Here is a 16529-nt window from a genome sequence, read left to right on the forward strand (position 1 = left end):
AAAAAAAAAAAAAAAAACAGCTTGCCGAAGTTTCCGAAAATTTAACAGCCAAATCAGGAGCCAGTACAAACCAGTTCCAGCACACTACTGGATAAATCTCACTATGTTGAAAGAACTTACATAAAAGAATACTTCAGTGTGTGATTTCATGTAATTAAAGTACAAAAACAGACAACTAATCTGTGCCTTTAGCCTCAGTTCCTTCATTTATATCACTGGGATGATAACAGAAAAAGGAAGATGGTAAGAATATCTCTATTTTTACATTAAAAAGTTGTTCCTTCATACTGTCACCAACTAGTTATAGACCACTTCCAACATAAAGGCACAAAATACTGGATATTAACAGGAAACAAGACACACTCTTTACTCTCATGGAATTTACAATCTAGAGAGAGAGTTAAGACAAAGAGAATAGTGTCACGGTTGCTATTCATCCCCTCAAATATTTGAGTACTATGTGCACTACGTATGCCCTCTGTCAGGTGCTAGAAATAGCTTATTTTCCTAAGGAGAAGTAGCAAAAATGGAAGCAAACAGATATGTTGAAGGTTAACGCAATACTCTCTGTGACATATGGTTGTGTTAATTATAGTGGCAGTACAGATGGAGGTAGATAGTTAATAAAGACATTTAAGAGCTAAAAGACATTAATTGGACAGGGCAGATAAGGGATAGATGTGAAGGATAATGTCCCAGTCGCCTGGATAGTACTAATGCCACTCAGTCATGAAGGGAAAGGAGGAATTGGTTTTGTGGAAAATGATGAGTTCCGTTTGAGGAGCCTATAGAAGGGTCATCCACATTATATATTATATCCAGAATATAATAATACCAACATTTCCAAAACAAGTAGACAAAAAAACCTATACAAGAATGTAAGCACCAAGAGGTCATGAATTTTTGTTGTTTAGTTCTATACAACAATGTATAGTACATATCAGACACTCAAAAAACATGAAACAACGGAGGAATCCCGAGGTAGGAGAAAAATCTTAGGAATATGCCATCATGGAAGCCAACAGAATAGACTATTTCAAGAAAAACTGGTTAAAGTTATATAATGTTGGTCAAGAACAAAACCTGTCCATCATATGTAAGCAACAAACAGGTTGTTCGTTTTTGAACTTTTGAACTTATAAATGGTAGAATATATGGATAGTCTCACACTGCAATGGGTTAAATGAAGTAAAAAGTGAAGTGCTCATTCATGAAGTCTGGCTCTGGCTTCAAATATGAGGCAGTTGGGAGTAGTTGGAAAAAGAAATGAGGGAGGATTTTTTTTCTTTTTAATGTTCTCAAGTTAAATGGTTTTGGCAGATCAGGAAGAAACAGAGGGAACATCTAAGACCACGTGGAGTATGACACACTATGAACGAAAGGAGATACAGGCAGCCCTCCGTATGCACGCGTTCTGCAACCAACTGCGGATAGAAAATATTCAGGAAAAAAAAAACTGCACCTATACTAAACATGTACAGACTTTTATCTTGTCATTATTCCCTAAACAACACAGTATAACAACTGTTTACATAGTGTTTACATAGTCTTAGGTATTGTAAGTAATCCAGAGATGATTTAAAGTATACAGGCAGATATGCATGTAAACTTTACTAGGCCATTTTATATGAGACTTAAGCTTTAGTGGATTTTGGTATCCTCTGGAGGGTCCTGGAACCAATTCACAGATACAAAAGGACCACTGTACAAAATGTCAGGGATTATGATTAAATGCAAAATGCCTTGGTGGGTTCCAAATTCTTTTCTTAAAGTCTCTCCCAATTTTTACCTTTTTTTTTTTGAGACAGAGTATCACTCTGTTGCCCAGGCTGGAGTGCAGTGGCCTCATCACGACTCACTGCAGCCTCTGCCTCCTGGGTTCAAGCGATTCTCCTGCCTCGGCCTCCTGAGTAGCTGGGACTACAGGCACACGTGACCACACCCGGCTAATGTTTTTGTATTTTTAGTAGAGATAGGGTTTCATCATGTTGGCCAGGATGGTCTCGATTTCCTAACCTCGTGATGCACCTAACTCGGCCTCCCAGTGTCACTTCTACCATACCTTCAAGTAGGCCAAAGTCTTCAACTGCACCTAAACCCAAAATCTCTAAAAAACTTTCTCCTCTTCATAACCTAATCCAAATTATAATTTCTCCTAGTTCTATTTCAGCTATTTAATGGAGTTTTCACTCCTCCCTGAATGATTTTGTCTTTTCAGTTCAGTCCTGATTGCCTCTCCCAATAGTCATGCCTATTTGTCTTGATCATCAGGTCCCTCCTTCCTGCTATGTTCTTTCTTTTCTTTTAATCTAAATCCTGCCCATCCTTCAAAATTTACTTCTTTCAAGAAACTTTCCTTGATTACAACAGCCCTACAAAGATTTTTCTTCTTTGAACACCTACAACTCTTAGAGTCTCTACTATACAATTCAGTAGCGTATTAAGTATGTAATTAAATTTTCTATTTGCTTTGATGTATGTTCACATCTACTTGTTTCCTCCAGTGAACTACTAGCAGCTATTAAATTTCTTTTGTATAACCTTCTGCATACCTAGCTCCAATCATTATTAAAATACACACTGGATTAAAACAGATAAAAGAAGCAGAACAATAATAAACAGTTAATTTCATCCCTGTGCCACTTTTTCCTACAAAGAAATGTAATTCAAGTGGTTTTTTTTTCTCTCTCACAATACAGAACCAATCTCAGTCTGTAAAACAGCTTAGTCTTAAGGACATATAAGTGCATATATCTTGACTTGCTTCTATGTTTAAGATTTTTGTCATGGTACTGTATTGTAATAAAGTTCTTCAGAAGTTCCTTAAATAAATTTTTACCCAAAAAGTCCTCTCATTTGCCTCCAAAACTATTTTATCAACTAATTGTGTCAAAACTAAGTACTGTACATCATATCCTAATGTAAAAAGGCCAAATCTTCCAATCATTAAGTCACATTTTTGAAGGTGCCAGTTAATGAAAACAATAGGCCTCTAGGTCATCCTAAGGTCACCATCCTTTTCCAGGATACCTTCCCATTACCAGATGGATAGTTCATGAAGTAAATGAAATAAGCAACTCTACTGCTTACTCCACTAAATTTTAAATGCAGGACTCAAGACATTTAATACTCAATCTAAACTCAATTCCACATGAATACACTGTACTATTTGACCCAATAGACTTTAGGATAAGAAAGTCTTGGCCGGGCGCGGTGGCTCAAGCCTGTAATCCCAGCACTTTGGGAGGCCGAGACGGGCGGATCACGAGGTCAGGAGATCGAGACCATCCTGGCTAACACGGTGAAACCCCGTCTCTACTAAAAAATACAAAAAACTAGCCAGGCGAGGTGGCGGGCGCCTGTAGTCCCAGCTACTCGGGAGGCTGAGCCAGGAGAATGGCGTGAACCCGGGAGGCGGAGCTTGCAGTGAGCTGAGGTCCGGCCACTGCACTCCAGCCTGGGCAACAGAGCAAGACTCCGTCTCAAAAAAAAAAAAAAAAAGAAAGCCTCCTCGGTGGCTTGTTAAAAATAGATCACCTGCCAGACCCCTGAGATTCTAATTTTTTAAATAATGCTAACTCACCTCCACTCATCCCCACCAAGTGCTCAGACAAAGCTGGTTTAGAGAGCTACTGATCTTTAAATCATTATATAAGAATCACTTGGAGTTTGTTAAAACACAGACTCCTGGTCCCCATGAATGTGCATTCTAACAAGCTCCTAGGCGATAATGTTGCTATTGGCCCACCTAGACCAGGTTTGCCCTGCTAATACTGGTGTTTAGTTACTTTCTTGCTCTTGAAGGTTGTTAATGATGCTATTAGTGCAGGAGAAATTCTCAAGTCATGATATTTGAGCCAGTGGGTCCATAGAGACAAAATATTTAATATTGTAGAAATTCATCAATGAATTTCTACAGTGTTTAGTATGATACATTGTTACCTTTACTTTTTCTAAAGATCTGGAAAATACCACAAAACAAACACGGTATCCAAAATGCTAAATAAATTCAAATTTTAAATATTTACCTTTACTAATTAATCCTTGAGTAATCAACATACTTGTTGCAGCCAAAGGCACAGCTATAGGAGGAAAAAGACCTTGTTAATGTCAACAAAAGTAAAAGATTTTGTCTAAAGTTCATTAGATAAATGACTATCAGTAAAACCATCTGGGAATTATATTGCAAAACTGAGATCTTTAAAAAAGACTTCCATTTTTAAAAGCTGTACTGCATACATAGTGGAAAAATTAAAGGAGCATTTTAAAATTAAGAAAACATCACAAAATATTAAACAATATAATTCATTAGCCATCTAGGCTTAGGTTCCAAATAGCCAGCTGTTCATTAACAGCATCAACTAAGACAACACAGTAAAAATGACTAAAAATTACTTCTGAAGTTACAGAACGGGAAAAAGTTAATGAGGGAGAGGTAAGAAACAAGTTACAAATAAGAACCACTACTGAATAATGACTAAATTCTGTGCATCATGCTAAAAGCCTTACGCGCATTATCTCACTTATTATACTTTTTATCATATTTCTATAAGGTAGATAATGTTATTACCACCCTTTTAAAGATAAGGAAACTGAAGCTTAGAGATGTTAAGTAATTTGCTCAAGGCCAAACAACTAGCTGAATGGTTGGTCGCAGATTCTAATAAAATCTATCTGATACCAGATCTCAAGCTTTTAAGCTCTGTATTACACTGTCTAAACCAAAATACAAAATATATTTGACCGTAATCATACGGTGGCTGGGGCAAAAATTAAAAAGCACATATTTTAAACACTAATGTTCTTTCTTCTAAACTAGTGAACGCCTTGAACTATATGAAAATATTACATCTGTATATATGCCTAAAACCAAGAGTGAAAAATCCAAAACTCATAATCTTGAAGGGGATTATAACTTAAAAAGAGCTATGAATCACTGTTTTGGACAACAGCACTGTCTAACAGAATTTTTTGTGATAATGAAAGTTGGTCTTTGAGTGACCAATCCTGTGATCAACTTGGTCTTGGTACTTGACTTATAAACAGTTCCCCCCATTGATATGTGTGTTGGCTCACTGTGCCTAAACTGTCTGAACAAATACAGTTCATGCAAACACCTGCTTTCATTCTGGGAGTCTGGAATTTTGGAACTTGTTAGGCAGAGGGTGCATAAGTGACCAGCCCCCAATAAAAACCATGGGCACTGAGTCCCTAATGAGTTCCCCTGGTAGATAAAACTTCACACATTGTTATGACTAGCTGTTGGAGAAATTTACACTTCCTGGGAAGTCTCTCCCTGGGGAGAGAACTCTTGGGACCTGGTTTCCACTGGACTTCCCTCCATGCTCCCTTTCCTTTTATGATTTTGCTTTATATCCTTTCACTGTAAGTTATTTTAAAGTTAAATCGCTACATGTGGCTACTGGCTGCCACACTGGAGGGTGCTGTTCCAGACCTGAGGTTGGCAAACATATTCTATGAAGAGCCAGATGGTAAATATTTTGGGTTCTGTGGGCCAATCTCTGTCCCAGTTACTCAACTGCCATTTTAAAGCAAAAGCACCCAGAGACAATCCAAAAACACATGAACATAGCTGTGTTCCAACAAAACTTTATTTTTAGATGCAAATTTACGAATTTCATGTAATTTCCACAGGTAATGAAATATTCTTCTCCTTTGATTTCTTAACCATTTTATCGTATTTTATTTTTTTAGACAGGGTCTCACTCTATCACCAGGGCTGGAATGCAGTGGTACAATCTCATCTCACTGCAGCCTCAACCTACCGGCTCAGATGATCCTCCTGCTTCAGCCTCCCAAGTGGCTGGGACAACAGGGATGCACCACCATGCCCGGCTAATTTTTTGTCTTTTTTTTTTTTTTTTGTAGAGATGAGGTTGCACCATGTTGCCCAGGCTGGTCTTGATCTCCTGGGTTCAAGTAATCAGCCCACCTTGGCCTCCCAAAGTGCTGGGATTATAGGCTTGAGTCACTGCACCCAGCCTCTTAACCATTTAAAAATGTAAAAACAATTCTTAGCTCATGCATACAAAAACAGATTTGGTCCATGGTCTAGTTTGTTCAACTCTGGTCTAAATCATACATGGACAATTTAAGAACCAAAGTAATTAAGACATTTGAATTATTACACAGATTTCATAATTAAAATCCATCACTTTGGAATAGGGCATTAACTTTGCCATCAGACACAAATTGCACAAACGCTAAGGTTTGAATTCATGCTATCCTACTTACTAACAGATTTTACCTTTGCTGGAAATATGGTTTCTTTAATGTTGGCTGGTTAGAATGCCTTCATGTATTATCATTTAAAGTTTTGCAAAGGACAAATCCCTTTTAATTACAGCACCAGTACAATTTGCAATCATTTTTCTCCAGCTTGACTCAAGGATTGCAACATGAAGCACTGAAGAATCATATAAGAATAAAAGGCAATGAGTTAGTTGGCCATTTCTACAATGGATAATGCTTTCCCTATTTAATGCAGAGTAATAGTCTGTTCCAGGAAATTCTAGTACTAGTTCTGCCATTCACCACAATGTCTTTGCATAGCTTCTTCTCATGCTATAAGGGATAATGGAGTAGACCTAAGGTCTCATTCCAACTCAGGTATTCTACTTTATGTCACAGAAAAAGACGATGGTAAGACTGAAAGAGGCGTCAGAGATTATCTAGTCCTCATTCTAATCAGAGTACACTGACATCCAGAAAAGACAAGTCATTTGCTCAAAGTAACACAGCTGGTTAGTTTGTGGTAATGCTGAGATCAGAACCCAAGTGTCCTGACTCCCCAGTCAGTGGCCTTTTCCACTACAGTATGTAATTTCTGTTTTGTTAAATAATCTGTTTCTATAGGCAAACCAATAATACTGCTGACCAAAACCTAGTGCACACTATTACCACAGTCCCAAACTATATTCAATATGTACAAGAACTCCTATGATTCTTTAAACTCTTCTCCCCTCACAGTAACAAAAAGCTACTCTATATTCCTAACTGTAGTCAATAAAATTTTTATTTCATTAATCACAGTAACACTAATAGCTATTCAATAAAGATAGCCAACACTTAATTCAATTGCATTAATCCCTATAATAATTTCATGAGCTAGGCAGTTATCCCCATTTTATGGATAAGGAAACTGTAGCACACAGACCTCAGGAACTTGCCCAAAATCTCACAGCTACTGTGAGTGGAGCTGGGATTTGAATCCAGCCAATCAGGCCCCAGAGTCTATACTGTTTTTTCTTTCTTTTTTTTTTTTTTGAGATGAAGTCTCGCTCTGTCACCCACGCTAGAGTGCAATGTCATGATCTCGGCTCAATGCAACTTCTGCCTCCCAAGTTCAAGCCATTCTCCTGCCTCAGCATCCCAAGAAGCTGCGACAACAGGCATGTGCCACCACACCTGGCTAATTTTTGTATTTTTAGTACAGACAGGGTTTCTGCCACCACACCTGGCTAATTTTTGTATTTTTAGTACAGACAGGGTATCACCATGTTAGCCAGGCTGGTCTTGAACTCCTGACTTCAAGTGATCCGCCCACCTCGGCCTCTCAAAATGCTGAGATTACAGGTGTAAGCTACTATGCCGGCCCATACTCTTATCACTCTTATACTGTATCATTTGAAAACTAGTAGTACACATGTATGAAATATTATTCATAGACTCCAGCTGATACAAATAGGAAATGATACATCTTTTCAGTAATTCTGGAGGTTGAGAACTATTTTAACATGAATGTGCAATAAACTGACCCTATATGTACAGGGTCTTCCCTACCCGTGTGTTTGGGCACAGACATACTGATTTTAGGTCAGTGCATAGGGTCATGATTTTAAGCACCTAGAAATAAGATGCCTTCATAGTTGTATTTCAGATTAATGGAACGTAAGTCAGTATAGAAACAAAGTTATCTTAAGGAAAGAGAACGGTCCCTAGATCAACAAGTCTAATTTTAAAACAGGATAAGTATATTTAACCAACTTAAAAAATGTATAAAAAATTACCTTAGTAAGTGCTTTTTTATAAATTTGTAAATGCTTTTACCACCTTTTTCTAATCAAGTCACGAGGTGATACTCTCCAAAGTAGCACAGATGCCATTATTTGTTTGCATAAATATGTCACATACAGCACAGACTATCTAATTCGAAAGTACAAATGTTAAAATACAAAATTTCATAATGCATGATTATCATCCTTCTAATAATTACACATTGAACTTCCTATCATCTGGTTACAGCCAAGCTTCTACATTTCAATGTTTGATGCTATAATATGCAACACCTTGGTTATCTAAAAGTCAAATGCTACCTATTAATATAGTAATTTTTTGGCTGCTGTAATTTCTCAGTAATGTAGATATGGTATAAAATTAACAAGCTATCTTTCAGCCTGTCCCTATTACATGTTTTTTGTCTTTTTGTTTGTTTGTTTTTTGAGATGGAGTCTCACTCTGTCATCCAGGCTGGAGTGCAGTGGCACGATCTCGGCTCACTGCAACCTCCGACTCCTGGGTTCAAGCAATTCTCCTGTCTCAGCTTCCCGAGTAGCTGGAATTAAAGGCACCTGCCACCATGCCCAGCTAATTTTTGTGTTTTTAGTAGACACAGGGTTTCACCATATAGGTCAGGCTGGTCTCGAACTCCTGACCTCAATTGATCTGCCCACCTCAGCCTCCCAAAATGCTGGGATTACAGGTGTAAGCCACCGCACCTGGCCGCTTTTTGTCTTTTCAATCTGTGATTTATCTGTTTTAATACACAGAAATTACTTAGCTTTGTACTATTCATATACCATATGTCCCACTATTAAGAGTCTGGTATACATGAGCATCCTGACATTGTTCACCACCCTTTAATGTATTTTTGGCATAACCCCATCACAGTTATTTAGAATATTAAACATGTGCAACAGCATACATTTATCAGCCAGAAATAAATCTGGACACTTTAGCATCTATTTAACCATTAGCCCAACACTAAAATAATCCCAAACCCCCTCTATCAGACTTGTCTTTTTCTTAATCCTGTGTCATCAAGACTTGAAAATAGATCATTTTATCCTATCTACTCTATATAATCTTCAAAGATTTAAAAAAAAAAAAAAAAAACTGTTGCTACAGTATATAGCCATGTTCTCTAAGAAATTCTTCCCATTCTGGCCAGGCACAGTGGCTCATGCCTGTAATCCCAGAACTTTGGGAGGTCAAGGTGGGCAGATCACAAGGTCAGGAGTTCAAGACCAGCTTGGCCAACATGGTGAAACCTGGTCTCTACTAAAAATACAAAAACTTAGCTGGGCATGGTGGTGTGCGCCTATAATCCCAGCTACTCAGGAAGCTGAGGCAGGAGAATTGCTTGAACTCGGGAGGCAGAGGTTGCAGTGAGCCAAGATTACACCACTGCACTCCAGCCTGGGCAATAGAGCGAGACTCCTTCTTGGGAAAAAAAAAAAAAAGAAATTATTCCCATTCTATAAGCCATGAAAATTTTATAGAAGTCCTTAATGTATGATGACTATGCATCTAAAACAATTATTCTCAGCTTGTTCCAATTATGCTTCCAGTTGAGAATAACTGTTTTACATGCATAGTCATCATAAATTAAGACGGACGTCATCACCTAAATCTTATTCAGGTTCTTTTTAGCTTGAAACATCTGCAAGTCTCTGAATACTGGTGGATAATATGACAAAGATTCTACCAGAGCTCCTATATCTTCCTAACTGCTCTTGGTCTTTGTTGATTCTTTCACTATCACTTGTTCCCTTATCCATGGGTACTATCCAAACTTTATCCTTTATTCTATCAATCCTAAGTATTAATCACATGGCAGAAACTATTATCAGTTTCACACTTTTATCTCTACACTTAATTTATGGGCGAATTCACCAACACAACTCCACAATAAACTAATTTTTCATGTATACTTTTGTTTCTATCTCTAGTTGCTTAGAAATCTTCCACAATCGAATGTTGCAGCATGAACTCAAAATGTCTGAACTAAACTCATCTTCAAACAAGAACTCCTTCTAACTGAACCTTTTATTCAGTAATATCATTATTGAGTGTCCTAAGCTGGTTATCTTAAAGCTATTACCTCCCTCTTACCATTCCTTCATTCCCCCTTAGTCAAACTTTTTAAAAAATCCTGTTGTCCTTTAAAAAATCTTTCGTTGCCAGCTCATCTTTTCCAGTCCAAACGACACAATAATCAACTATATCTCATCGATGACTACATATATATGCCTAAGTTACTGCCAAAAGCTCAAAACAGATTTTACCTAGTACAACTTCTCACCCTTCTACCCATCTTGCACACTGTTAACTAACCTTCCTTAAAAAAACCTTACATATCACCCCCCTCTGCTCAAGAACCTAAACAATATAATGGATCAAATCTTTAACTCATTACTATGTTTTATGGTCTATCCTCAATGAAAGACCTCTGTTCCAATCAATTCAGGTTCACGGCTCTAGCAGAGATAAAGTTATTGCAAACTCTGCCTTTGTTCACTACTCCTTTCATCCAAATGCTACTCTCCCTTTCCTTATCACTTCTCTACTATCAATGTTTTTTTTTTTTTTTTTTTTTTTTTTGCAGGAGGTTAGGGACAGGGTCTCACTATGTTGCCAAGGCTGGTCTCAAACTCCTGGTCTCAGGCGATCCTCCTGCCTCAGTCACCCAACGTGCTAGGGCCAGGTTCAGTGGCTCATGCTTGAAATTCCACCTTTCGGAGAGGCCAAGGCAGACAGATCGCTTGAGCTCAGGGGTTCAAGATCAGCCTGGGCAACATGGCAAAACCTAGTATCTACAAAAATAAAAAACAAAACAAAACCAAGGTGCTGGGATCACAGCCACCATACCTGGCCTATAGTATTATTACTATAAAGTATTGTTTGCTTAACAAATAAAGGTCTTTTCTCAACTCAGGTATGCTACCTTATGTTACAGAAAAACACAACTGAAAAACTGAAAGAGGCTTCAGTTTTTACCAAATTGAAATTTGGTAAAATTTTGAGAAAATTTTGAGTTTTAAAATGCGAAAAGTTATTCAAATTTTTCAATTTCAGTAAGTCAATTCTAATTAATTTATCTCTTTAAAAAGTCTTCTACAGTTACACACTTAATCTCTAAGTGTTTCATGTATTAGTTTTGTCTCACCACATATAAAACTACTTCAGGGCTGGGCACGGTGGCTCACACCTGTAATCCCAGCACTTTCGGAGGCCAAGGCAGGTGAATCAACTGAGGTCAGGAGTTCAAGATCACCCTGGCCAACATGGTGAATGAAACTCCATCTCTACTAAAAACACAAAAATTAGCCAGGCATGGTGGGTCACACCTGTAGTCCCAGGTACTCGGGACACTGTGGCGGGATAATCACTTGAACCCAGGAGGATGTTGACATGAGCAGAGATCACACCACTGCACTTTAGCCTGGGAAAGAGAGTGAGACTCCGTCTCAAAAACAAAAACAAAGAAAACTACTTCAGGACAAAGACTGTCTTTCATAAAACTTATCTTCCCAACAGGTACCTTGCACAGCTTGCACATTGTAAGCATACATATCAGGCTGACTGATGAAAACATACATCCTCCTTAATGGCTTAAGTTGATCTTTTTTTTCTTCTTTTTTTTTTTTTCTTTGAGACAGGGTCTGGCTCTGTCACCCAGGGTGGAATGCAGTGATGTAATCATAGCTCACTGCAGCAGCCTCTATCTACCCAGCTCAAGGGATCCTCCTGCCTTAGTCCCAGCCTCTCAAGAGGTTGCGACTACAGCTACCTACCACTACACCGAGCTAATTTCTTTCATTTTTGGTAGAGACAAGGCCTCTCTATGTTTCCCAGGCCAGTCTTGAATCCTGGACTCAAGCAATCCTCCTGCCTTTGCCTCCCAAAGTGCTGCGATTATAGGCATGAGGCACCGTGCCCAGCCAAGTTGCCTTTTTCAAAAAAAATTTGCTGGGTGCGGTGGCTCATGCCTATAATCCTAGCACTCTGGGAGGCCAAGGTGGATCACCTAAGGTCAGGAGTTCAAGACCAGCCTGGCCAACATGGTGAAATCCCACCCACTTTTACTAAAAGTACAAAAATATGCTGGGCATGGCTGCACATGGCTATAATCCCAGCTACTCGGAAGGCTGAGGAAAGAGAATCGCTTGAACCTAGGAGGCAGAAGTTGCAGTAGCGGAGATCACGCCATTGCACTCCAGCCTGGGCGAAAAGAGCAAAGCTCCGCCTCAAAAAAACAAAAAACAACAAAAAAATTCATCTTCCTTTTTACCTGAAAGGACTACAGTTTCCAAGTAAAACAATACCAATTCTTTGTTTAATAGTGAGAGTATATTTTGGGTACTACTTCCAACAATCTCTGTATTTAAAAAATAAAATCTTGATATACACAAAAATATATACGTTTTTCTAGTCAGAAATCAAGAGCTGGTAGTATAACAACATTTCACAATGATTAAAATGGGAACTAACCTGTTATTATGTAACGGTTAAAAGCATTAAGAGTAAAATCTGTTTCAGACAGACTTGGTTTCAACTCCAAACATCGTAATTTATCACCTGTGTAATACTAAGTGTTGCCATTTAACATCTCTAAACCTCAATTCCTTCACCTGTAAAGTGAGGGTAATAATAGTTATCAAGCTTATTGAGTTGTTTTTATATAATCCATGTACATACAGTAAATGCTAACTATTACTAATATCAACAAAATTACCTCATGGTTTTGTTAAACAAAAAAATCTGGAAATAATTACTTTAAAATGTGTGCAATTCCTTTATTTCCTTAATCAATCTCTTTTAATAACAACCACACTATGCAAAAAGTTTGCTAATTTGTTCTATACGGAGTTATTATAATTTCAGGTTCAAATTCAAGTCAAAATTTCAGGTACAAATTTTGGATCAAAATATATTAATTAGAAAATTGAACTCACATCTGAACCAGAAGCTTTCATCATTGCATTCTGCGAAGACTCTCCTTTCTTCCTCTGTTGGAATGTAATCAGGCCCTATGTCTTTTTACCAGAGAAAATCAGAAAACATTAAATTATCCACAATAAAACTAAGTCTGAAAAATTATCTTAGCCTAAATATTAACAAGAGGCACCCACTTTTTTTTACACTCAAATAATAAAACAACTGGCTTATGCACTTTTTTTTTTTTGAACAAAGTTTCACTCTTGTTGCCCAGGCTGGAGTGCAATGGCACGATCTCAGCTCACGCAACCTCCACCTCCCGGGTTCAAGCGATTCTCCTACAGGTACCCATCACCACACCAGGCTAATTTTTTGTATTTTAGTAGACATGGGGTTTCACCATGTTGGCCAGGCTAGTTTTGAACTCCTGACCTCAGGTGATCCACCCACCTTGACCTCCTAAAGTGCTGGGATTACAAGCCATGAGCTACCGGGCCAGGCCCCTTATACACTTTTAACAAACTTTGACTTCAAATAGAACTAATGCTACTATCTGCTAGTCAGGACTGGCTACCTAATGTGCTGGGTCCAGTGCAAAATAAAAACGTGGGACTCCTTGTCCAAATGATTACGAATTTCAAGATAACAAGAGTAGAACATGAAACCAAGTATAGGGCACTGTCTGCACATGCCCATGAAGCCAGTCCACCTGCCACTGTTACTCAAGGCAGTGAAATTTCCTTTACATAGGAAGTGCTTCTAATTATAAATACTTAATAGATAGTTACGGGGAATTGGTCTTGGAACCTCTGCATTCGGCTCTCGAAAATCAGCCCTCCCATTCATTTTTCCTGTATCAAAAACATTACATATTAAGTATTAGAAACCATCACTAGATAGGTCAAAGTAAATCAAGACGTATGACATAGTAAAACTACTAGTCTATACAGCAACCAATCAACAAATATTTACTAAACACTACTATATCTTAAGTACTTCACATACAAATACCTAGATGAAAAAATAACAGACCTACTGATTAATTTGGAACTCACTATTCAGGTTAAGTCCCTTAATTGAAAAAGCATAAGCGTTTTATAAGTTAATAATGTTTTTTACTATCTAGATATCAATAAAATAACAGACGTATCTTTTCCTCCTGAAAATTGGTTCTTTCACATCCTATGTTTTGGTTGTTTCTCAAATCTATGCCCAATGATTAGGATAATTCCCCAAAATAGAAGAGAAAAAAAATTTCAAGTCATTTCTGAGCCTCCATATTAAAAAATGAAACAATCATGAGAAACATTCAACCTCTCCCACAAATGGGCACTCAAAAATTACGGAATAACAAGGATATCATATCCTTCTCTCTGTGATGTAAAACTAACAGCAAATTCTGTATTTCCAAATTTCCTTCCTCCCCAAGAATATTAAGAAAAAAATGCAAAAATTCCAAGAATATACATTTTTTTATTTGGTTGTTTTTTTTAGAACTCATATATTGGGACTTAGATCAACAGATCAAGTAACTGCATTTTACAGAATGTTTACGTCGGATCATGATTATTCTCATTTTAAAAACAATTTGCATGGAAACAGGAATGGCATGCACAATGAAGATGGCAACTGAGCTCTTCCATAATTCATTTAGTCAATAAGCCATGAGGGCCTACTACATGCCAATCCCTTAAATAGAGAAAAGGAATAAAAAGGGTCAGCTGAATTCATGGATGGATGAAGCCTGCTGAATTAACTACTTTTACCCTACAATCGTATGAGAAAAAATGAAAACCCTCTTATTTCCCATAACAGCATCCTTCCCAGAAACACCAGGAAGACTGTCAGGGTTGACAAAGCCCTTGAGACAATACCACTTTAAGTTCTCAACACAAAAGCAAGCTGGATTAAAGCCTAAGCGGCGTATAACCGCTGATTCCCGCACTCCATCCTCCACTCACTGTGTCCGTCTCCCACCTGCCCTCACAGACTGAGCAACAACCCCACACGCATCCGTGACCACGAACTTCCCCAGCTCACACCCCCAGAAGCACTCCGTCGCTTCCTGCGGTCACGGGCACTCAGGAGGCCGAGACCCGAGCGCGATCTGTCCACCCTCACAGGCAGGAAAATGGCGGAAGGTACGAAAGTCGTGGATGGCCGCGAAGGTGGTGAGAGGATACGCGGAGAGCAACAACGGGGCTGTCTGGGTCACCTCACCTACCTTCCGACCACAGCAGCAGGCGACGGCAAGGCGAACCCAAGCAATCAGGGACAGAAGGCCCGGAGGCGGGACTCGAAAGGGGGCAGGGAGAGAGAAAAGTGCAAGGTACCGCGGGGAGGGGGAGGGGGCGAACAGCCGCAAGAAGTCACCCAGACAGGGGCTCAAAATGACCGCGACCCGGAAGCACAGTCTACTTACGGCAGGAAATGACGTCAGACCTCCCTGCGCGTTGTAACAGCTAGCAGCCAGGGAACAGACGCTTGCGTATACTCGTCCCTCCGCCCTTCTCTTTCAGGCCGTGGTACTCAGGAGCAGACTACGACTGCGTAGGCGACAGCGGTGGAGCAAGAACCGCGGCTCGCCAGTTCCCTGGATGGCGGGGAACGGCGTTGGGGGGAGGCTTCACTTTGGACTGTTGTGACGCACGTCTCTGGTCCTCTCCTGGCAGGCTGGCGGGGACGTTCTGGAACCCCCTGTTGTCCCTTTTTTCAGAGTTAGCGACTTTATAAATTATCTTTTTTATAAGATAATTTCATTCTTTGAGCCTGTAGGCTAAGTAGTAGAAAGTAATTTTTAAATTTTTTTTATTATCCTTTAAGTTCTAGGGTACATGTGCACAACGTGCAGGTTTGTTACATATGTATACATGTGCCATGTTGGTATGCAGCGCCCTTAACTGGTCATTTACATTAGGTATATCTCCTAAGGCTATCCCTCCCCCATCGCCCCACCCCACCAGAGGCCCTGGTGTGTGATGTTCCCCTTCCTGTGTCCAAGTGATCTCATTGTTCAGTTCCCACCTGTGAGTGACAACATGTGTGTTTGGTTTTCTGTTCTTGAAATAGTTTGCTGAGAATGATGGTTTCCAGCTTCATCCATGTCCCTACAAAGGACATGAACACATCTTTTTTATGGCTGCGTAGTATTCCATAGCATATATGTGCCACATTTTCTTAATCCAGTCTATCATTGATGGACATTTGGGTTGGTTCCAAGTCTTTGCTATTGTGAATAGTGCCACAATAAACATATGTGTGCATGGGTCTTTATAGTAGCATGATTTATAATCCTTTGGGTATATACCCAGTAATGGGAGGGCTGGATCAAATGGTATTTCTAGTTCTAGATCCTTGAGGAAATGCCACACTGTCTTCCACAATGGTTGAACTTATTTACACTCCCACCAACAATATAAAAGTATTCCTATTTCTCCACATCCTCTCCAGCACCTGTTTCCTGACCTTTTAATGATCACCATTCTAACTGGTGTGAGATGGTATCTCATTGTGGTTTTGATTTGCATTTCTCTGATGGCCAGTGATGATGAGCATTTTTACATGTGTCT

At 39.0% G+C, this 16529-nt stretch overlaps 1 protein-coding gene across 7 annotated transcripts in view; it reads right to left on the bottom strand.

Annotated features, from left to right (window-relative positions):
* Positions 1 to 15392, bottom strand: part of OCIAD1 (OCIA domain containing 1) — a 39976-nt gene extending 24584 nt beyond the window's left edge. For 3 of the 7 annotated variants that reach the window (XM_011927307.1, XM_011927302.1, XM_011927309.1), the window contains exons 1-4: positions 15185 to 15392; positions 13749 to 13811; positions 12978 to 13058; positions 4029 to 4082 (exon numbers count right to left, since the gene is read on the bottom strand). In XM_011927307.1, the coding sequence (XP_011782697.1) occupies positions 4029 to 4082; positions 12978 to 13058; positions 13749 to 13806 (193 nt within the window). In that variant the 5' untranslated portion in view covers positions 13807 to 13811; positions 15185 to 15392. Of the gene's footprint in view, positions 1 to 4028; positions 4083 to 12977; positions 13059 to 13748; positions 13812 to 14937 lie in introns of all 7 variants that reach the window. The other 4 variants (XM_011927308.1, XM_011927305.1, XM_011927303.1 and 1 more) reach the window with 2 other exon arrangements.
* Between the last annotated feature and the right edge of the window lie 1137 nt (positions 15393 to 16529).

The sequence above is a fragment of the Colobus angolensis genome, unplaced genomic scaffold, assembly GCF_000951035.1.
Source record: "Colobus angolensis palliatus isolate OR3802 unplaced genomic scaffold, Cang.pa_1.0 Scaffold71, whole genome shotgun sequence".
NCBI classification, from domain to species: Eukaryota; Metazoa; Chordata; class Mammalia; order Primates; family Cercopithecidae; genus Colobus; species Colobus angolensis.